The sequence below is a fragment of the Haliaeetus albicilla genome, chromosome 16, assembly GCF_947461875.1.
Source record: "Haliaeetus albicilla chromosome 16, bHalAlb1.1, whole genome shotgun sequence".
In the NCBI taxonomy this organism is placed as follows: Eukaryota; Metazoa; Chordata; class Aves; order Accipitriformes; family Accipitridae; genus Haliaeetus; species Haliaeetus albicilla.
In genome coordinates, this window is record NC_091498.1 from 33,373,492 (window position 1) to 33,394,024 (window position 20,533).

At 66.6% G+C, this 20,533-nt stretch overlaps 4 protein-coding genes across 6 annotated transcripts; 2 read left to right on the forward strand and 2 right to left on the reverse strand.

Moving 5' to 3' along the window:
- Positions 1-1,373: 1,373 nt before the first annotated feature.
- Positions 1,374-9,721, reverse strand: SSRP1 (structure specific recognition protein 1). The gene is made up of 17 exons (XM_069804454.1): positions 9,596-9,721; positions 8,881-9,063; positions 7,955-8,140; positions 7,584-7,689; positions 6,751-6,941; positions 6,435-6,665; positions 6,235-6,338; positions 5,975-6,103; positions 5,377-5,598; positions 5,195-5,267; positions 4,555-4,693; positions 4,365-4,410; positions 3,526-3,649; positions 2,851-3,021; positions 2,425-2,516; positions 2,024-2,207; positions 1,374-1,748 (listed from the first exon to the last, which is right to left on the reverse strand). The coding sequence occupies exons 2-17, from the start codon at positions 8,932-8,934 to the stop codon at positions 1,680-1,682; spliced, it is 2,121 nt and encodes a 706-aa protein (XP_069660555.1). The 5' UTR covers positions 8,935-9,063; positions 9,596-9,721; the 3' UTR covers positions 1,374-1,679.
- Positions 9,722-10,526: 805 nt separating this feature from the next.
- P2RX3 (purinergic receptor P2X 3) lies at positions 10,527-14,275 on the forward strand. Of its 2 annotated transcripts, XM_069804463.1 has the most exons (12): positions 10,527-10,802; positions 11,441-11,576; positions 11,680-11,751; positions 11,846-11,912; positions 11,996-12,089; positions 12,173-12,250; positions 12,346-12,487; positions 13,015-13,151; positions 13,240-13,333; positions 13,425-13,490; positions 13,765-13,842; positions 14,036-14,273. In XM_069804463.1, the coding sequence occupies exons 1-12, from the start codon at positions 10,663-10,665 to the stop codon at positions 14,156-14,158; spliced, it is 1,227 nt and encodes a 408-aa protein (XP_069660564.1). In that variant the 5' UTR covers positions 10,527-10,662; the 3' UTR covers positions 14,159-14,273. The 2 variants fall into 2 exon arrangements, with proteins under 2 accessions (XP_069660564.1, XP_069660566.1); XM_069804465.1 differs by lacking the exon at positions 13,765-13,842 and having other exon boundaries at positions 10,637-10,802; positions 14,036-14,275.
- Positions 14,276-15,357: 1,082 nt separating this feature from the next.
- LOC138689421 (bone marrow proteoglycan-like) lies at positions 15,358-17,673 on the reverse strand. Of its 2 annotated transcripts, XM_069804467.1 has the most exons (6): positions 17,458-17,673; positions 17,090-17,184; positions 16,820-16,986; positions 16,601-16,735; positions 16,053-16,164; positions 15,358-15,785 (listed from the first exon to the last, which is right to left on the reverse strand). In XM_069804467.1, exons 2-6 carry the CDS (start codon positions 17,148-17,150, stop codon positions 15,727-15,729), a joined length of 534 nt encoding a protein of 177 aa, XP_069660568.1. In that variant the 5' UTR covers positions 17,151-17,184; positions 17,458-17,673; the 3' UTR covers positions 15,358-15,726. The 2 variants fall into 2 exon arrangements, with proteins under 2 accessions (XP_069660568.1, XP_069660569.1); XM_069804468.1 differs by lacking the exon at positions 17,458-17,673 and having other exon boundaries at positions 17,090-17,248.
- Positions 17,674-18,710: 1,037 nt separating this feature from the next.
- Positions 18,711-20,525, forward strand: LOC138689423 (uncharacterized). The gene is given in 3 exon segments (XM_069804470.1): positions 18,711-19,524; positions 19,599-20,059; positions 20,062-20,525. Coding segments are annotated over 3 exon segments (1,098 nt in total). The 5' UTR covers positions 18,711-19,179; the 3' UTR covers positions 20,354-20,525.
- The last annotated feature ends 8 nt before the right edge of the window (positions 20,526-20,533 follow it).

A 20,533-nucleotide genomic window follows, 5' to 3' on the forward strand; every position in this document is an offset into this window, starting at 1 on the left:
GAGCCCGGCCCAACGGAGCGACCCCCGCTCACCCGCCGCCGCTCCTGCTGCATATTCATGAGAGCGCGCTCGCCCCACCTTCCACCTCTGGCCACGCCCCTCTCCGCCCCACCCCCTCCGCCAACCAGCGAGAGCGGCGGGCCAGAGCGGCCCCGGCGCCGCGTGGCCGGGCGGAGCAGTGAGAGGAGACGGGGGGGGGGGCGCGGCTAGAGAGGCGCCTTTGGGTTTACCATAGAGAGGGCGCTAGACGGGCACGCACCGCTGCCTGACTGTTGGGGTGCTGGCGGTGTGGCCCCGCCGATGGAACAGGCCCATGGACACCCCCTGGCCCTGCACCGGGCCCCGGGCCCGGCACAACCGGCTACAGCACGCCAGGGCCTCCCCGCCCGACCCCCCATACCCCAGCACACAGCCTCTCGCAAGACCCCCTCACCTTCCCGCTTAACACCCTGCTGGGGCACACAGCCGGCTCACAACACCCTGGGCTCTCCCCGCCTGACCCCCACACACCCTAGCCTCTCACGACACCCCATCACCTCCCTGCTTAACACCCCGCTGGGGCATACAGCTGGCCGGCAGCACCCCAGGTCTTCCCAAACCCCCACCCTGCTGCAGCACACCCCGTCACCCACCCCCGGGGTGCCTGTCACCTGCCACAGGGCACAACCGGCTTGCAACACCCAGCTCCCTCCAACACCCCTGCTCCTCCCCGCCTGACACCCAGCTGCAACACGCAGCCGGCTGACAACACCCTAGGGCTGACAACACCCCGCTGCAGCTCCCCGTGTCATCCCCCCCCAACCCCCGGCGCAGGGCCAGTGGTGCCAGTAAACGCGGTGGCGGGGGCAGCCAGGGCCTCGCCCCGTCCCCGAGGGGCTGTTGCCCCACAGCCAGGCCGGGAAGCGGCCGCAAGCACCAGTGGAGGGGAAGCGGCGTTAATCAGATCAGGCCCCCCGCAGCCACTGGTTCCCCCCCGCCGCCGCGGCTCATCGGGGAGGTGTAGAAAACCCCGATCGCATCAGGATCGACCGAGGGGCCTCCATTAGGAGCCTGATGGCTCCTCAGCAGGATGGGGGAGGCCGAGGAGGGGCCAGGGGCCGCTAATGGACAGGCAGGGAGTGAGCTCAGCTGCTGGCCCCGGTTCAAGGCGGGGAGCAAAGCTCCAGGCCGGCTGCGGTGAAGGAAGGAAGGGGGGAGCCGGCCCCACTCCCTCCCTGGCTCTGCACCCACACTCACGCCCTCGGTGGTTTTTTTTTTTTTTTTATTCAATCCAAGTTGCCATGTGAACGGAACCAAAATACAAAAAAAAAAAAAACAACAAAAAAAAGACGAAAAAATCCAAGGAAAGAAAAGACAGAAACAAACCCGAGTATTTAAAAAAAAATAAATTGATGCAAACAGGGCTGAGGTGGGACTGAGGCCCCTCCAGGGCCTCCCTCCTCCACGGGGTCTCACTCCCCCAGCCAGGCACCGAGGGGTCAGGCGGGGGGGGGCCAGGTACCCTCCTACCCCACTCCTGTGTCTCCCTGCCCTCGGCGTCAGGGGCAGGAGGATGCGAAGCCATGGCAAGGTGGGCCGGGAGCCGGCCAGAGCCCAAGACCCAGGTCCCTGCCGCGGGGCCGGCCCGCCCAGTCCTCTTGCCGATCTGGGAACCAGCCTGGAGCCAGCCGAGGACAGGGCTAATCCGAGCCAGACGCGGATTCTTCCGAGCTGGGGGGCAAGCTGGCGACTCCCTCCTCCTCCGAGTCCTGTGGGCAGGGGATGAGGTCAGGGCAGCAGCTCTCATTCCCCCGCCTCTCCTGTGCGCCACCACGGGGGCGGAGTGACAGTGGTGACACAGGGATGTGTGTAGCAGACAGGCCACCCACAGCAGAGGGATGTGACCAGCATACCACAGACAAGAGGTACCAGAGGGTCCCAGAGCCCCTACCGGGATGGGAGGAGTGGGCCGCCTCCCAGAGAGACAAACAGAGCATGGGGAAGATGGGCCAGTAGAACGCCCCCAGCCAGGCAAGAGCCCTACCTCCTTCTTGCTCTCTGCAGAGGAGCTCTCATCACTGGAGACAAATTCCTTGCTCTTGAAGCTCTCGCTCATGTTCTTGGCAGGGGACTTGGTAGAGGACAAAGACTTGGAGGTGGCACCTTTCTTCTCCACTTTCCCCTTCATCTGCTTCTCCTGCTTCTTCTTCTTCTTTTTAGACCTCTCCCTGTGCGTGTGTTGGGAGGGTGGAAGAGAGAGGAGAAGTGTTACCCTGCTGACAGCCCACCGGCCCTGTCTCTGGCACCACAGAGCCAAGGATGCTCTTCACACAGCCCCCAGCCCTGGAGAGGCTCAGGCACCATGATGGCTGGGCAACAGCCCAATTTCGGAGGGGCGAAGCCCTGCCACCCTCCCCACCAGCCCTCCCTGCTCGGCGCACTCACGTCTTGGAGCTCTCTGACTTGCTGCCCACGCTGTACTCCTTCATGGCCTTCTCATAGTCCCTCCTGGCGTCTTCTGCCTTGCGATCCCATTCCTGCAGCAAGAGCACAAGGTTAGCGGGGCCTTCCCCTCCTCCTCCTCCACCACCTGCACCACCAGAGCCCAACACCATCCCCACTCACACCACACCACCACTCCCACCACGGCCCTCGCCACCTTGGATCATGCCTACGCTCACCCCAGAGCTCACCAGCCCAAAGACATCACCTCCCCACTGCCACACTCCCCTCCCGACCTCCCACCTATGAAGCACCAGGTTCTGGAGATCAAGCAAGAGCCTGCCAGGCCTCCTCAGCTCCAGCCTCCTCCTCCGAGACCAGGCTCAGCTCTCCCCACCAGCAGAGCAACCCAGATGCCCCATCCCTCACCTCTTTCTTCTCCTTGGACATGGCTTTCCAGAGCTCCCCGGCCTTCTTGGACAAGTCTGTGATGCTGATGCCAGGATGGTCTGACTTGATCTTCTCACGGTTGGCATTCAGCCAGAGCATGTAAGCTGACATCGGCCGCTTAGGAGCATTGGGGTCTTTCCCTTTCTTGCTCTAGAAGGCAGGGAGCAGAGAGAACAAGGATGAAAGCCTCGAACAGCACCACTTGCTGAAGACCTCGAGACCTGGGGCTGCCCCAAGACGAGGGGCTGGGTCTCAGCTTGCCTCCTACATCCCACCATCAATTCAGCTACACCGTCAGGGGAGACGGGTTGTCAGGTCACACCCACGGAAGCTGGAAGGGCAGGTTGCTGGAGACAAGCCCCCCAACAACCAAAAGGACTAGCTAAGTGCGGGCACCATGCACCCTTTGGAAGAGACTCCACCTAGATTCATCCACAGGAGGCAGCGAAGTCAGGCTTGGACAACTGACCCACCCAGGGCAAAGCACAGCGAGGTGGTGCCACCAGACCGGACCATGGCAAAAGGTTGAGGTGAAGCAGCTCAGCTGATGGGCTGCAACCTGCATCTTCCCGGTGTTGCTCCCAACAGGGAACAGCAACCCATGCTCCAGGAGCAGGTCCTGCTCTCCACAACCAGTCAGCAGCAACCTCTCACCTCCAGCTGCTTCTTGCGAGGCTTGCGGTCTTTGACAATCTTGGCCTTCTTAGCTGGCTTCTTCTCATCCCGGTCGCTGTCACCGTCACCACTGGAGGAGCTGGCCGAGGCGTTGCTGTCAAACCTGTGTGGAGGTACTTGGCTTCAGCAACAGCTCAAGACCCCCACCCAGAAAGATGAAGCACGAGGTGGAGACGTAGCAGCAACAAGCAGGCAGCAAGACATGCCCCTGAACTGCCCCAGCCTCCAGCAACCCATAATTCGGAGGCTTCCTGAGCTGAAGCTCTTGTGTTCGTGCTTAACAGCTCTCAGGGGATTTTCCTTCCACGAACACAGCTCATCATTTTCTGACTTCCTGTAAATTTTAGGCACTCACAACGCCACATGGCTCAACTCCACCAAGACCCACCTCCTCCTGTCAGGCTGAACCCAGCTCCCACCAGCACACACGATGGCCCTTCATGCTGGTGCAGACACTGTGATTCTCGCCCACCTTCTCCCCCAACTCTGGATTTTATGGAGCTGCATCCCATCCTCCTCCCGCTGTTCTCTTTTCCAGCCTGAACAGCCAAGGCCTCATCCAGGAGCCATCCGATCCCCCTGACTGCCCCTCTCTAACCCTTTCAAGTTGTATCACGTCAACGTAATAGAGCGAGCCCAGGACTGCACCTGCTTCTCGAAGACTTTTAAGCCCAGGGATCTATAAAGTGATACTGGCTGTGCCTGTAGCATTCTCCAATGTTCACACAGCCCCACACAGCTGCTGCCCCCACAAGAAACCCCCAAACAGCACCTTCCAAAAGCCCCCCCAGACAGACCCCTGCCCAGCCTCCACTCACTCTTCAGCCACGTCGTCATCCTCTTCTCCGGGGTTGAAGGACTCATCTGGAAGGAGAGAGTGCAGGGGTCAGCTTATAGCAAGGCAAGGACAGATAGGACTTCACCAAGGAGGGGCAGGGGGGGAGAAGCCTGAGCATTGAAGACTGCCGCCCCTGGCACTCCCTCACGCCCCCCAGCCTCAGCCCTCACCCGTCTCCTCCCCAGAGCCGTCGCTGCTATCGTTGGCATTCTCCTCCCGGATCTTGCCCTCCTCCTTCATCCTCTCCAAGTAGGCGTCGTGCTGGTCTTCATCGGAGTCAGCGTATTCGTCGTAGCTCTGCTTCATGCCCTGCAGGAGAGATGGTGTGAGAGCCGCTCCCCACGCTCCCCCGACCCGCACACAACTGGCCTCTGGAAACTGCAACTCCTAGCATGCTCCTGGGTGGGCACGGCCCCCAGGCAGGCCCCAGACACATGCACAGGGCAGGGAGGACAGGACACCCGCCATGTCCCCTCCTTCTCCCTGTCAGGGCTCCAGAGAGAGGGGCAGAAAAGTTATCTGAGTTAGGGGGGGGAGGCCCCTTGCAAATCATGCCAGGGTTACTGGGTTTAGTCAGGGACCACCACGGCCATGCAGAGGAAACCTGCACCAGGAGAAGGAAGAGAAAGAGGAAGGGATATCGCACGGACCTTTTTCCTCTACAAGGGCAAGGAGAGAAAAGAGAAGTGAAAAAAAAGGGAAAAGCCGCAAAATTTTGGAGAGAAGACAGCCCCCAGCCCTTTCCCCACCCCAGCCGGCGGGGCAGCAGTTCCAGCAGGGTGCGGGGAACCAGCCCTGCTCAGCAGGTACCTCCTTGAGGCCTCGGTTCTTGATGTTCAGCTTCTTGGCATTGACGAAGTCAAAGAGCTTCCCGTACTCCTCCCTGCGGGACAGGCAGGGCAGTCAGGGCGGCTATTGGGGTCCCAGCAAGGCACCCGCCTCATGGTGCAGAGAAGCCCGGCAGGCACAGTGAGAGCCTGCCCCGTGCCCACCTCTCTATGCTGCTGAAGGTGTACTGCGTGCCCTGCTTGGTCTCAATCTCGAAGTCGAAGGAGCGGGTGGTGGTGGTCCCGCGGGCAAAGTTGACGAAGGAGATCTCGTCAAAGCGGATGTGCACAGGTGGCTTGTGCACATAGATGAAGCCCCGCTCCAGCGGGTAGAGAAGCCCCGAGCTGGCCTTGTAGGAGCAGGTGATGCACTGGGCTCCAGAGTGTCTGCAAGGGCAAATGCAGCCATCTTACACCCGCGGGGAGCAAACGATCTCCCTGTGCCCATCCCCACAATGAGACAGGGGACCCCAGCAGCCCAGACAAGCCCGTCAGCTGCTCCCCTGGCACGAGGCACGAATCTCGCAGAGCCCCTTCCCCCTGTCAACAGGAACAAATGAGAAAGAGAGGGGCCGGTCCTGCTGCCAGAGTCACGGAGGATCTCAAGCCGCTGGCCTCAGACTACCAAACCAACAGCTTCTCCTGCCCTAGGGAGAAGAAGGCACGCTTTGCATCCCTCCCCATCTCCGCGTCTTTTCCAGCAGCAGGAAGATCCCATGTTTCACCACCCACACCCCCCTCAGCCGGCAGCAGCATGCCTCACCCCTGGAAGTTGCCAGGCACGGTGATCTTGCGATTCACCAGTGCCTTCATAACCCGGCTGACCATCTCGTAGAGGGAGCCCGACATGTTCTTGGTGAGCCGCCCCTCGAAGCGTTTCTCCACCTCCTCCCTGCGCAGCCAAAAGAGAGGGCAACAGTGAGAATGGGAAGTCAGGAGGTTCGTTACCTCCCTCCCAGCTCCCTGCAGCCCACAGATCCAGGGAGGGGGTCAAGGAAGTGGACTGGCAGGAGCGGAACTCACTCATTCATGTTGAGGGTCAGGGAGATGTCCTCATCCTTGGAGAAGAGCAGGATAAGGAAGTGGTAGCGGGTCTGGCCTTGCTTTATCGGGGGATCCAGGCTGATCTGAAAAGAGAAGAGGAGGTGAGGACCTGCAATCCCCCAAACCCATCGCTTCTCACCGTTCCCTGGGGGAGGGAAGACCCTTCGTCCCCTCCTCACCACAAAAAACATCTGCCGCTGGTCCTTGTGTGGGAGCAGGAAGAGGCGCAACACAGTCGTGTAGGGGATTTTGTAGTCGAAGGTCTTGCCATGGAGATGCAGGAAGGTGGGGTAGATGCGGATGTCGTATCGCCCGCGAGGCGTCAGACACTGCAGTTCCCGGAAGATGCAGATGGCATCTCCGGTGGCCTGGATCACGTCCGCCTTGGAGAGGACGTTCTGAGCGAAGGCCTGCAAGGGAAGGGAGATATGGCCAGGTGAGGGTACCCAGCTACCACCTCTGCCTGACCCGCCATCCCCGCGGCCCCCCACTCACCTCCACGGGATCCACACCGTCCTCCTGGGTCGGCGGCACATAGAAGCGAACCTCCATGAGCGAGACCTCAGCATCGTCATTCTGGTGGAACTCCAGCGTCACCTCATTCTTGCCCGTCGTGCACTGGGAGACGTTGCTGAGGGGGATCTCAAACACTGGCTGCTCCCCGATGTCAAAGGAGAGCAGCTGCCCTGCAGGGGCAGGAGGGGAGACTCAGCCTGTCACTGCAGGATCAGAACTACCGCACCACGAGGTGGGGATAAGGTCCACCCTGCGGGGCAGGCCCAAAGCATCCTCCTAGATCCCATCTCCAGCAGCAGCCTTGGTCTTCTCCCAAAGTCCAGCAATGCCTCTCTTCTCCCCCCCTGCATTCCCATGCTCCCTCCCAAATCTCTAGGCTTTCTCCTTCTGGCTATGGCCCCGGAGATCGACACTGATCAGAAATGAACAGGAGGGAACTGTCTGTTCCCATGTTCCTCTGCTCTCAGACCAGGGAGGAGCATCCACCAGCTCCCCTGGCTCCGGCAGGCTCTGCCAGACGCTCCCAGCTCCCAGCCCGACCTTTCTTTTACGTTGAGCATTCCCTGCCTGCAAAATCTTCACCCTGGATTTGGGGCCCGCAGGTATCTCCTGCTTTCCTGGGATGGCTAACATTCTCACTGTCCCCGAGGACACCACTAGAAAGCAGGCCGCTGCTCAGGGGACCGGCTGGGTGCTGCAGGAACAGCCATGGTGATGGGAAACTCTCCCAGCCACCAGACCAGCCCCACCACCTTGGGCTGCAGCCAGCACAGAGGTTCCCTTCCCCCAGTAACAGCATCACCACGACTCACCTCCGAACCTCACCGTCCCCCAGTTCCAACCCTTCACACACAGATCCTTCTCCGCCAGCTCCAGGCGATAGTGGGCCTTGAAGAAATCTGAGAGCTTATCAAACTCCTGGGCCGGGGCGAGAAGGAAGGAACGTCCGTTAGAAACCGCCACATACGGGCAGCTGCTGCCCAGAGCCCATAACTGGGACGCAGCCCCACCCCGGCACAAAGGAAGCAGCAAGAAAAATAGGGGTCAGAGCTGTTCTTGGGGGGTCAGCACTGCGAGACTCGCAGGGAGCACAGCTCAACACAGGACAAGCGCAAGCCAGCAAGAGAAGAGACACCAGCCAGGGACAAGGACGGGCCAGGCATGCAGGGGCCGGGGGACTCACTGATTCCCGGAAACCATCGTATTTGTAGACGTGGCCGTTCTTGGTGAGCAGCTTGAGGCCGTGACCGAGCGCCACACGTCGCCACACACCCTCGGCCAGCTCCGAGGCCTGGATGTTGTCCACTTTCCCCGTTTTGCTGTTCTTGAAGATCACACCTTGGCGGCTCAGCCGCAGCCGCCCGTCGTTCTGGTGGGAGAGGCAGGTGTGAGGTGGGGGTGGCTCACCCCACATGCAGGGGAACAGCCCAATGACACCACCAGCCCCAGAGCAGGGAACTGCCACCTTTCGGGCACAACTAGCAGCTGCATGACCCTTCCAGGCAAAACAAGGTGGCTTCCCCAACCGCCCACCAGTTTCAGTCGTCACACGCTCCATACTATCTCAACTGGGGATTCAAGAGGCCACAAGACAGTCACGAGCACCCCTGGTGCCGCTACAGTGCTGTAGCTCCATCAGGCTTTTAGGGACAATGTTGCAAAAGCCAGAGGGTTAAGGGTGACCCAGAAACGCTCAACACCCCCCCAGGCCATCCCTGCCCGCTCCCCTGCGCTGGAACAGGCTGACAGCCAACAGGCAACCCTCTCGCAGCAGCCACAGTGGATGCACAGAGCTGGCATCCCTTCTCCCTCCTCCTGGAAGCGTTCCCAACCGCAACCTCGCTCGCTCCGCAACGGGCTGGCACTAAAAGCCCCCACTGATGCTCCAAAACACTTCAGCCCCGGAAACGAGGCGCCTCCGCGCCCCGCTTCCAGGCGAGATCAGCAAAACACCCTCTGCCAGGACAAGGCAGCAGAAGAGACGCCGGGGTGGGGGAAGCACCCTGCAGCGTTTTGGCTGGGAGAGCAGGTCTCAACGCGATGTGTCACCTGCCAGGGCCCAAGTGGGGCTCCCCAGGGACCGTCCCCCTCCCCCCCCGACTTGCTCACCATGGATCCCTTCACCTCCTGGTATATCTCGTTGAACTCCAGTGTGTCGGCCATGGCAGCTGGGGGAGGCACCAGGGCTTTGGGAGGGGAGGGAGGCTGAGCGCAGCGAGTGGTTCAGTTCCCCCCCCAGCCCGGCATGCCCCGGGTCAGCGGCAGGTGGGGATGGGGACAGGGACAGAGCAGCTGCGGGGAAAGAGGAGGGTGAGCGGAGCTCAGCCAGGCGGTTCACCGGGGGGAAGATGGCTCCCCGCCCTCCCGCAGGGGCGGGCTCTGCGATCACAGCCACGCCGGCACCCCCAAAACCAAACTTCTCTCCCGCCCCCAGCCCCGCTTTCCTCGCCCCCCCCGGGACGCTGCCTCTCGGGATGGCACCGACCCACTCGCGGGGGGGCGACCCAGACCCCCCCCCCCTCCCCCTGCCCCAGATGCACCACGGCCCCACGGCCTTCCCCCGCGCCCCCCCCACCCTCGGTCCCTCAAGCCCTGCCCTTCCCCTCCCCGGTGCTCCCCCCACACACACAAATTCCCCCCCTCCCCGCTGCTCCCAGCCCCCAAATCCCCCCCGGCCTGAGCTCCCCGCCGGGGCCCAACCGCCTCCCTGCCCCACCCCCCCTAGTCCCGGCCCCGCTCCCCCTCCCCCCCCCGCCCCAGTGCGGCCCCCCCGGCCCGGCCCCCCCCGCACCGCCAACACTTTTCCCGCCTGCGCAACACGAACCTCGCGCGGAGCCTCCCCCCCCGCCACCGCCGCCGTTGCCGCCGTCGCCGGAACCCGCCCCCACTTCCGCCACAGAGAGGAGCCGCTCTGGGCGCCACCGCGGGAGGACCGAGAGGCAAGGGCGCGGGCGGGGCCCATAGAGCGCCCGGAGGACTCCCGGCTAGAGTGGACGCAGCGTCCCGCGCGCCCGCCCCCCGCCATAGAGGTGGGGGATGGGCGGCTAGAGAGGCCGCCCCCTCCAGGCCTCACCTGCCGCGCTGCCTCGCCGGGCACCATAGAGTGGCGGGAGGTCTCCCCGCCGGCCTCCCTGCGCCGCGACCCCCATTGGTCAGCGCTGGGTGATCCCCATGACGTCACCGCGACGGCCGGGGGGGGCACCCCCCCCCAAAAACGGGGCACCCCCAAAATGGGGACACCCAGAGAGTGGGAGCACCGCAAATAGGAGGCCCCCACGGTGGGGGGGGGCACCCCCAAAGCTGGGGGCCCGCACAGACGGGGCACCCCCCACATGAGAGGGGACTTCCCCCCCAAACCAGCCCCCCCCAAACGCGGGGCCCCCCCCGTGCGCCCCAACGAGGGGCTGCCCCCGGCCCCGCCCCTGCGTCGGGGAGCCCCAAAGGGGGGGGGCATCGCAGGGGACCCCCGGACCGGGGAGGGGGACACACGACACCCTGTCCTAGCCCGTCCCCCAGCTGCGCCCTCCCTCCCCCTGCACCCCCCGTCCCCCTCCATCCCCCCCCGGGCTGAGCCTCCGCCCCCCGCCCTGCCCCCGCCCGCCTCCCGCCCTGCCTGGACCCCTGCCTGCTCCTGCCCGCCCTGCCCACCCCAGCCTTTGCTGCCGGTACCCCTGCCCGCTCCCGCCCTGCCCGCATCGCTCCTCGCTGCCGGTACCCCTGCCTGCTCCTGCCCTGTCCTGCCCTGCCGGCATCACCCCTCGCTGCTGGTACCCCTGCCCGCTCCCGCCCTGCCCGCATCGCTCCTCGCTGCCGGTACCCCTGCCCGCTCCCGCCCTGCCCGCATCGCTCCTCGCTGCCGGTACCCCTGCCTGCTCCTGCCCTGTCCTGCCCATGCCCCCCCCGCGCCCCGGCACCCGCTGGGTGACCGACTTCTTCTCCTACGAGACCACCAAGTCAGTGGTGGTGAAGAGCTGGGTGGTGGGGGCCGTCAACCGCGGCGTGCAGCTCCTCATCCTCGCTTACTTCATCGGGTGAGACCCCCCCGCCCCTGGACCCCCCCTCCCCGCCGTCACGCCGCCTCGCCCAGGACATCCTTGGCGGTGACGAGCGAGTGTCAGCCGGGTGACGGGGGGCTGCTGCCGGTGGCACCCGGGGGGTGACGAGGGGGAGGGGGGGTGACGGCCAGGGGACAGCCTGGGCGGTGGTGCGGGGAGGAGGGGGTGGCTGGGGCAGGAGCGGCGGGTGACAGCCGGGTGATGGGGCAGAGGAGGGACAGGCGAGAGGCTGACAAGTGTGTCAGTGCCGGGAACGTCAGGCACGCCCGGCACGGGTGACACGGTGGGGACAGCCAGGAGAGCGTGTCGGTGCGGCTGACAGGAGGGGGACAGCATCAGTGAGGGTGACAAAGAAGGGCGGGAGCAGCAGCAAGGCCACAGCGGGTGACGGAGGGGGTCTCTGACCCCGGGTGCTCCCGGGGGGGTGACAGCAGCCACCGGCAGGGCACGGGCAGGTGACAGGCGCCTGTCGGAGGCCCGGCAGCCGCTCGGCTGGCAGCCCCGGGTTCCCCAGGGCTCCGGCAGCTCTGGGTGGGCTGGGGGTGACGGCGGGGCGCAGGCAGGTCCCAGGGGGTGGCTGTCCCCACCGTCACCCCCTGCGGCTGTTGTCGCAGCTGGGTCTTCCTCCACGAGAAAGCCTACCAGGTGCGGGACACTGTCATCGAGTCCTCGGTGGTGACCAAGGTCAAGGGCATCGGGCGCTATGCCGGCCGGGTGCTGGATACGGCCGACTACGTCACCCCCCACCAGGTGAGGGGGCGCCGGGCCCCTCCCCTGCCTCAGTTTTCCCTCTCGGATGGAGCAGAGGGCTGTCAGGGTGACGGGCAGGGCGACGGTGACATCCCCCCCCCAGGGCACCTCGGTGTTCGTGGTGGTCACCAAGCAGATCCAGACGGAGAACCAGTCACAGGGCGTCTGCCCGGAGGTACGGACGGGGCTGGGGGGCAGCGGGCAGGGGGGGACATCGGGGGGTGTGTCCCCCTGCAACCCCGCCCAGGCTCACCAACCCACCCCCACAGAGCGAAGTCGAGTACCGCTGCACAGCCGACCGCGACTGCCAGGGGAAGAGCCCCACCACGGGCAGCGGTGAGGGGGACCCCCGCCCCGGGGGTGGGGGGCTGGGGGGGCTGAGGCCTGCCCGCTCGCCACACTGATGGGGGCTCCGGCAGGGGTGCTGACGGGGCGCTGCGTCCCCTACAACGGGACCCTGCGCACCTGCGAGATCCAGGGCTGGTGCCCGCCGGAGGTGGACACCATCGATGTGTGAGTGTGACCGGGGAGGGGGCATGGGGGGGGGCTGGGGTCTGTGCCCCCGCACCCCAGGAATACCCCCTTCTCCCCCCCAGACCCATCATGCTGGAGGCCGAAAACTTCACCCTCTTCATCAAGAACAGCATCCGCTTCCCGCTCTTCGGCTTTGAGAAGTGAGCGGCACCGGGGACGCGGGGACAGGCGGTGGAGCCGCGTCCCCCCCCCTCCCGGCTGGCTGATGGCCGTGTCCCCCCCCGTGTCCCCCTAGGGCCAACCTGCCGCCCCCCGGCAGCAGGGGGGAGCTGGGGCGCTGCCGGTTCCACCCCGAGCAGCAGCCCCTCTGCCCCATCCTGCGGCTGGGGGACGTGGTGCGCCTCGCCGGGCAGGACTTCCCCACGCTGGCCGCCACCGTGAGCCGTGGGGCACGGGGACAGAGGGGGTGGGGTGTGGGAGGTAGGGACGTGGGGACGTGGGGGTGTGGGGTGTTGGGACAGGGGGACGTGGGATGTGGGGGTGTGAGGACATGGGGACGTGAGACAGGGGACGTGGGGACATGGGACACGGGGGCAGAGACATGGGACGTGGGGATGTGAGACATGGGGACATGGGGATGTGGGACATGAGGACATGAGGGTGCAGGATGTGGGGACACGAGGACATGGGGCGTGGGGACGTGGAGATGTGGGGACACAGGGGTGGGGATGTGGGCACATGGGGTTTGGGATGTGGGGATGTGGGACGTACAGGTATGGGGACATGGGACGGGGTGTGGGGACACGGGGATGTGGGCCTGCAGGGATGTGGGATGCAGGCATGGGGATGTGGGGATGCTGGTATGTGGGACATGGGGACACGGGGATGTGGGATGCAGGGCATGGGGACGTGGGGACACGGGTCCGGGGCCACAGCTCACGGCTGACCCTGAGGGCTGGGGCAGGGGGGGGTGCTGGGCATCAAGATCGGGTGGGTGTGCGACCTGGACCGTGCCTGGGAGCGCTGCCTGCCCCACTACTCCTTCACCCGCCTGGATGGCCTTGCCCGACCCCCCGCCCCAGCCCCCGGCTACAACTTCAGGTACGGCACACGCCACCGCATGGGGACACGCATGTCACATGTGTGTGCGCAGCCTGGCACGGCCCCTGTCCCCCACGTCCCCGCGCAGGCACGCCAGGTACTACCGCTGGCCGGACGGCACTGAGCGCCGCACCCTCACCAAGGCCTTCGGCATCCGCTTCGACGTCCTGGTGTACGGCAATGTATGTGCAGCGCTCGGGGCCTCCCTGGGGACCCTATGGGGGCCATGGGGAGGGGGGACCCCCCCACCAACGGGGGTCTCTGCACCCCCAGGCTGGGAAGTTTGGCATTGTCCCCACCCTCATCAACACAGTGGCTGCTTTCACCTCCATCGGCGTGGTGAGTTGTGGCCGTTCTCAGACCCTGTGTGACAGCATCTCCCTGGGGGTGGGGAGCTTGGGAGAGGCCCTGTGCGCCCCACAGATGTGGGGCAGGGAGGGCTATGATACCCCATAGCGATTGGGAGGGGGATGGAGGAAAACCTTATAGCCGTGGGGCATGGGGACATGGCAAAGCCCCAGGGTGATGGCAGCCTGGCTCCATGGTGGGCTGTGGGGTGTCAGGGGGTGCCCCATAACGTGGGACACCCCCACCCCAACGCTGTCGCCCCCAGGGCACAGTGCTGTGCGATATCATCCTGCTCAACTTCCTGAAGGGAGCCGAGCACTACAAGGCCCGCAAGTTCGAGGAGGTCAGCCGTGGGGCTGGGGCCGCCGTGGGGCTGGGGCCAGAGCGGGGTCACCTCAGGGTGGGGGCTGGATCAAGCCACACTGGAAGATGTGTGGGGCTGGCCAGGGGGGACCTGCAGGCAGTGCCCCTGAGCCCCCCTGGCTGCCCTGGCTATGGGGCAGCAACTAACCCGGCACCCATCCCCTGCCCCACAGGTGCCAGAGGCTGGCATGCCTGCGCCCCCCACCAGCCCCACGGCGTGTCCCTCTGGGGTGCTGGGGGGCTGCAGCCGAGACAAGCAGTCCACCGACTCGGGCACCTTCTCCCTTGGCCTCTAGCTCTGGGCGCCATGGGGCAGCCCCCCACCTGCCCCCCACTGTGGGGCAGACCCCTGCCTGCACCCAGCCGGGCGGCCCCCGCACCCTCCCCACCCCAGCCCCCCCAATGGCTGGCACCCCCTTTCCCACACTGGCAGTGGGACAGGGCACAGGGGCCATATGGGGCAGTGGGTGACACTGGTGGCCGTGGGGCAGGGGGGGCCATGGGGACGACATCGGGGCCGCAGTGGTGGCAGCAGGACCACAGGGGATGGGGCACAGGGTGGCACTGGGGATGGCGGCGGGAGAGTGGGGGCACAGGGTGGCTGAGGGGGGAGGATGGGGGTGAGGAAGATAGGGTGTCCCCGGGGGTGGCAGAGGGACATGAGGGATGTGGAGGGGATGGCACAGGGGATGTGGGGAGAATGGGGTGGCCCCAGGGGTGGCAGAGGGGCACAGGGCTCCAGGGATGTCCCACAAGGGCTTCCCAGGTGGACACTAGGGCTGGGGTGCCTGGGGAGTGGGGACAGGGGACATAGCCCTCTGGGTGCCGCTCTGCTGACCCCCTGCCCCCTGTGACCCCCAGTGCGTGTGTGCCCAGTGTCACCGCAGGAACCTGGCCCCCACCCGCAGCCTGCTCATCTGCACTGGGGCCAGCACCCGCAGCTGGGTGAGGGGCTCACCGGGACCCCCACCGGGATCCTCCTGCCCACCCTGTCCCCAATGCCCACCCTGGGTGCCCCAGCCCCGTCCCCAGGGTGCCCCAGCCCCATTGTGACCCCCTGACCCAGGTCCCCAGTGTTCCCCTCACCAGGTGCCACCTGGCTGGGGGGGTCTGGGGGGTCCCACCCCATTTCCCCTGGGTCCCCGCAGCTCCCACACTTCCAGCGAGGGGGGGGGCTGGGGTGGGCACCAGGGCAGTAGGTGCTGTTGGGTGCCAGGGGTGACACCCCCCACCCCCCCCAAGATGGGTCCTGGGGACATGTGGGCTGCTGGGGCCTCTGCAACCCCCCCAGGACCTCCCTGCTCCCAGCCGGCCCCACGGTGGGGGGGCTGCACCCCCCACCCCAATAAACCTTTGGCTTGCAGCACCCATCCATCTCCAGCCTGTGCGAGGGGCGGGGTGAGGGGCGGTTACGGGGGGTTCTGATGGGAAGGGTCGGGGTGCAGGGGCAGAGTAAGGGGAGGACAGGGTGACGCCACCGATTTGGGGGTGGCCATGGGATCTGCTGTCAGGGTGCCACCACAGCCCCCGGGGAGGGACCCCTGTGCCCCCCCATTGCCCATGCAGGGGCTGTGCAGGGTACAAGGGACACCCCTGTCCCCAAACCTCCCCCCCACTGTGTACCCCAGGGTGCTTCCCACTGCCCCTGTTACAGCCCCAGCACCCACGCTGGGGCCCCCCAGGACCCCCCACCCACCTGCCCAGGGCCCAAACACAGAGATGGGTGCTGAAAGCTGATACTTTATTGAGATCCAGGGTGGGGGTGCAGCCCCCTCCACCGTGGGGCCAGTGGGGGGGGGCGGCAGCAGGGGGGTGGCTGGGGGGACCACAGGGCTGGGGGGCACCGTTGGGGGGGCTGAGCCCCTCAGTACTCGCAGATGAAGGGCAGCCTCACCTCGCAGCGCACGCTTCTCCAGCGCCCATCTGGGGGGGGGAAGAGGGGGGGGGTCAGCTCTGGCATCCAACAGCACCCACTGTCCCAGGGACCAGACCCAAACCCCCAGGGACCCAACCCTAAACCCCCCTGGTGCCAGCTCCCCCAAACTACCCTATACCAGCCACCAGCCCCCCCCCCCCGGGGTACCACCTCCCCACCCCGAGGCTTCCCCAGCATCCTCTGCACCCACCCACAGGCAGAGGCTCCCAGCACAGCCCCCCCAAGGCCCTGGGTGCCCCCCCTGCCCCACTGACTGTTGGTGCAGAGGGAGGTGCAGTAGCGGTGGGAGTGCAGTGGGTAGCCGTGCAGCCAGTACGAGTAGTTCCAGAGGCTCTGGTCAGCCCACCAGCAGCGCACGGTCCTGCCCTGCACAGAGGGGGTCAAGGGCATGGGGACACTCCCCGGCACCAGGCATGGGGGGCCTGGGGGACAACGGGGTAGGGGACGGGCTAGGAGCACCCGGGGGGGGCACGGGGGACAGGGCTGGGGCACCCAAAGTTGGGCACCAGGGACAGGGCGACAGGGCTGGGGCACTCAGGGTGGGCACTGGGGACAGGCAACAGAGCTGGGGCACCCAGGGTGGGCACGGGGGACAGGGGCACAGGGCTGGGGCACCCAAAATTGGGCACCGGGGACAGGGGGACAGGGCTGGGGCACCCAGGGTGGGCACTGGGGACAGCGCGACAGGGCTGGAGCACCCAAAGTTGGGCATTGGGGACAGGGGGACAGGGCTGGGGCACCCAGGGTGGGCATTGGGGACAGGGGCACAGGGTGGGGCGGTGGGTGCAGGGGGGTCCCTTACCACGGGCTGGGTGATGGCCCCAATCCAGACCTGCCCACGGTTGGTGCTGAGCTGTGCCTGGCGCCGCAGGAGGCTGTTGAGGCTGTAGCTGTGTATGGAGGCCAGGCGCCCGCGGTAGCACCGGGCACAGATGTGCTGCGGAGAGGGACACACACTGGTTACAGGGACACCCGGGTGGCACGCGGTGCCCCCAAACCCCCCCGCCCATCCTCTGCCCACCTGGGCGTTGTGGAAGTTCTGGCAACGGGTGACGATGACGTAGCGGAAGGTGCTGGCGCCCAGCGGGTTGGCGACACTGAGCGCCCGCGTCTCGCTCTGCAGCGGGCACCGGGCGTCCTCCTCCAGCACCTCCAACGCTGCCTTGTCCATCTCGGGGCTGTCAGGGGCTGGGGGCACCGGCGGGCGTCACCCCGGGGCACACAGGGTGTGGGGGACCCCACGGTGTCCCCACGGTGTCCCCGTGAGGTGGGCAGCGTGGCAGGCACTCACCGGGATGGCTGGCAGAGGTCATGCCCAGCAGGGCCAGGACGAGGAGCAGGCAGGGCTGCATGGCAGGGCTGGGGACACCGGCACCCTCGGGCGCTCTCGGGAGATGCCGTGTCCCCGGTCACTCTCTGCCACCCCTGGGGCCATCCCCACAGCCCCTAGCCCCCCCGTACCCCCCATGTCCCTGGTTCCCCACTGCCATCCCCAGGCCATCCTGTCCCCTGGGCACCCTGTGCCACCCTGTCCTCCCCTCCATGTCCCCCTGGCACCCCAGAGCCACCCGTTCCAGCTCCAGGGACACCCACCCTGGTCCCCAGCCCCGGCAGCTGGAGATTGAGCCCACCCCGCTGTCCCCATCCCCCGCTCCTCACCTGGGACTTGGGGGTCTCCGTCCTCTGCAGGCTGGGTGGCTCTGCCCGCTGTCACCCTTATATGGGTGATGGGGCCACACGTCCCCACCGCAGCCTTACGCCACCCCGGCCTGGCCCCCCCCCCAACTGCTGGGGACGGCGGGGGGAGGCCCCAGGGGGGACCCTGCCTGCACCCTGCCTGGTCCTGCCTGGCACGTGGGGCACCCACGGGGCACCTGGGGAATGGGGACAGGGGTCTGCGGGGGGGGGGGCACACGGTACAAGGGTGGGGGCTGCTGGGGGAGTTGCGTGGAGCAGAAGTGGGGGGGTGCTGCGGGGGTGTGGGGTGCACAGGGCACGGGGGTGGGTGCCATGGATGTTTGGCGGGTACAGGGCACCTGGGGTGGGGGCTGCAGGGCTGTGGGGTGCACGGGATGGGGCTGCTCGAGTTTGAGGGGTGCAGGGCCCAGGGGTGGGGTCTGTAGGGGTGGGCGTGTGGTGTGCAGCGAGTCCCGCGGGTGGGGGGGTGCTGAGGGGGTGCTGGGGGGGTTGGGGTGCTGATACCATCTCCCGCCGGGCAGCGCTTGCCCAAGGGCCATTTCCTCCCCAACGGCCGCGGCCCCCAGAGTCCGGCCCGGCCGTTGGCCCACAGCCCTCTCGGCATGCCCCCCCCCGGGGTGGCCCCTGCCCTCCGGCCCCATGGGGCTCGTGACTCAGCACCCCACAGCCCTTCCCCTGGGCCCCCTGCACCCCACAGCCCCCATCCCCATGCCCTGTGCACCCCCCACCCCAGCAGCCCCCTCCCCCATGCGCCCCCCACCCCAGCAACTCCCACCCTGTGCCCCATGCCCCCCACACCCCCTCATCCCTGGGCCCCATGCCCCCTAAACCCCTGCACCCCCCATGCCCTAACCCCCTGCACCCCACGCCTGTGCACCCCCCCACCCCAGCAGCCCCCTTCCCTGGACCAAATGCACCCTGCGCACCGGCCAGGCAGGGTGCAGGCAGGGCCCCCCAGGGTGCCCCCCCACTCCTGTCCAGAGGTTGGCAGGTGGGGGCCACAGTGGGGCTGAGGCTGGTGTGGCGCAAGGCTGTGGTTGGGGACATGTGGCCCTCTCATCGCTATAAGGGTGACCGTGGGCAGACCCCCCCAAGTCCCAGGTGAGGAGTGGGGACAGGGACAGGGACAGCGGGGTGGACTGTCCCCAGCTGCTGGGGCTGGGGACCAGGCTGGGTGTCCCTGAGGCTGGGATGGGTGGCTTTGGTGTGCTGGGGGGCACCTGGGAGGGAACAGAGTGGCCTGGGGATGGCAGTAGGGAACCAGGGACATGGGGGGCACAGGGGGGTTAGGGGCTGTGGGGTGTGGGGGCAGCACCAGGGGCAGAGAGGCTGGGGCACGCAGTGGCACTGGGGATGGCAGAGGGACAGTGGGGACATGGGGTGGGGGGCAGAGGGGCAGGATGGGGTTGAGAAACCCAGTGTGGCACCAGGGTGGCAGAGGGACAAGGGGGACTTGGAGTGGCACGAGAGTGCCGGGGCCACAGGGATGGCACCGGGGGTGGCAGAGCGACACTGGGGCATGGGGCGGGGGGGTGGCACAGGGGATGTGGGGAGAATGGGGTGACGCTGGGGGTGGCAGAAGGGCACAAGGCATGTGGAGGTGGCCCCAGGGGTGGCAGAGGGTGACCGGGGACATGGCATCTCCTGAGGGTGCCTGAGAGTGCTGGTGTCCCAAGCCCCGCCATGCAGCCCTACCTGCTCCTCGTCCTGGCCCTGCTGGGCATGGCCTCCGCCAGCCATCCCGGTAAGTGCCTGCCACGCTGCTCACCCCGCAGGGACACCCCCTGCTCCCCCGAGTCCCCTGGACACCCCAGGCACCCGGCAGAAGTGCCGTGCCCACCACACTGGCTGGTGCCCTGTGCCCCAGGGCTCGTGGTGGGTGGCAGAGGGACTCTCCCAGTGCCAGCCCTCACCCTCTCCCCCATGCCAGCCCCCCATCACTCCCAGCAGGTCCCCGGCATGGCCAAGGAGGGCCACCAGTTTCACTACAAGGTGGTGACCACAGCCCACACCTACACTGGCGCCCAGGTGAGGGGGGACTTGGGGTGCTGGTGGGTGCCCGGTGGGTGCTGCAGGGTGCTGAGCCATGCCCTGTCCCGCAGTGGTACTGCCGGGAGGTGCTGCGGGGGCAGCTGGCCTCAGTGCACAGCGCCGCACGCAACCAGCAGCTGCTGAACCTGGCGCGCACCTACACCCACCACCGCAAGCTCTGGATCGGGGCTGTCACCGGCCGCTGGGTGAGGGGGGTCCAGCCCCCACCCGGGGTGTTGGGAGTGGGGCTGGGGCTCGGTGTGGGTGCTGGGACTGGGAATGGGGCTGGGGCTGAGTGTGGGCTGCTGGGGCTGGGTATGGGGTGCTGGGGCTGGGTATGGGTGCAGGAGCTGGGGGCTGGTTACGGGGTGCTGGAGCTGAGTGCTGGTTATGGGGTGCTGGGGCTGGTGTTAGGACTGGCTAAGAAGTGCTGCAGCTGGGTGCTGGAGCTGGTGAGGGGAATGGGTGTCAGGGCTGGGGCTGGAGTGCTGGGGCTGGGTATGGGTGCTGGGGCTGGTTTTTGGGGGTGAGGGGCTGTGTATGGGGTGCTGTGTGCCAGGTGCTGGGTGCTGAGGAGGTTCTGCGGCAGGGGGGGAAGTGGGGGTCACATTGGGAGGACGCCAGCCCCTGGAACTACGCCAACTGGGCGCCCACCTACCCCCACCGCCTCTTCACCACCTGCACCACTCTCAGCGCCTGCGGTGAGGGCACCTGCACCCCCCACCCACTGTGCCAGGGCACCTGGGCACTGGGTGGGGAGCACAGCTCTATTGGGGGCAATGGGAAGGGGGTGCTGGGAGGAGGCACAGGCCACTGGTGGCAATGAGAGGGGGCAGTGGGAGGGGGGCACAGGACTACTGGGGACACTGGGAAGGGCACAGGCCATTGGTGGCAATGGGAGGGGGCAGTGGGAGGGGGCACAGGACTATTGGGGGCTCTGGGAAGGGCACTGGGCTACTGGGGGCACAGGCCACTGGTGGCAGTGGGAGGGGGCAGTGGGAGGGGG

Coding starts and splice junctions, on each gene's coding strand:
- P2RX3 (XM_069804463.1), top strand. CDS start 10,663: ATGCCCCCCCCGCGCCCCGGCACCCGCTGGGTGACCGACTTCTTCTCC. Junction 11,752..11,845: donor CACAGGGCGTCTGCCCGGAG/GTACGGACGGGG, acceptor CCACCCCCACAG/AGCGAAGTCGAGTACCGCTG. Junction 13,491..13,764: donor CTTTCACCTCCATCGGCGTG/GTGAGTTGTGGC, acceptor TGTCGCCCCCAG/GGCACAGTGCTGTGCGATAT.
- SSRP1 (XM_069804454.1), bottom strand. CDS start 8,934: ATGGCCGACACACTGGAGTTCAACGAGATATACCAGGAGGTGAAGGGA. Junction 5,599..5,974: donor GTGCCTGGCAACTTCCAGGG/GTGAGGCATGCT, acceptor TTGCCCTTGCAG/ACACTCTGGAGCCCAGTGCA. Junction 4,694..5,194: donor AGAACCGAGGCCTCAAGGAG/GTACCTGCTGAG, acceptor TCTCTCCTGCAG/GGCATGAAGCAGAGCTACGA.
- LOC138689421 (XM_069804467.1), bottom strand. CDS start 17,150: ATGCAGCCCTGCCTGCTCCTCGTCCTGGCCCTGCTGGGCATGACCTCT. Junction 16,736..16,819: donor AGAACTTCCACAACGCCCAG/GTGGGCAGAGGA, acceptor CCCTCTCCGCAG/CACATCTGTGCCCGGTGCTA. Junction 16,165..16,600: donor GGGCCATCACCCAGCCCGTG/GTAAGGGACCCC, acceptor CCCTCTGTGCAG/GGCAGGACCGTGCGCTGCTG.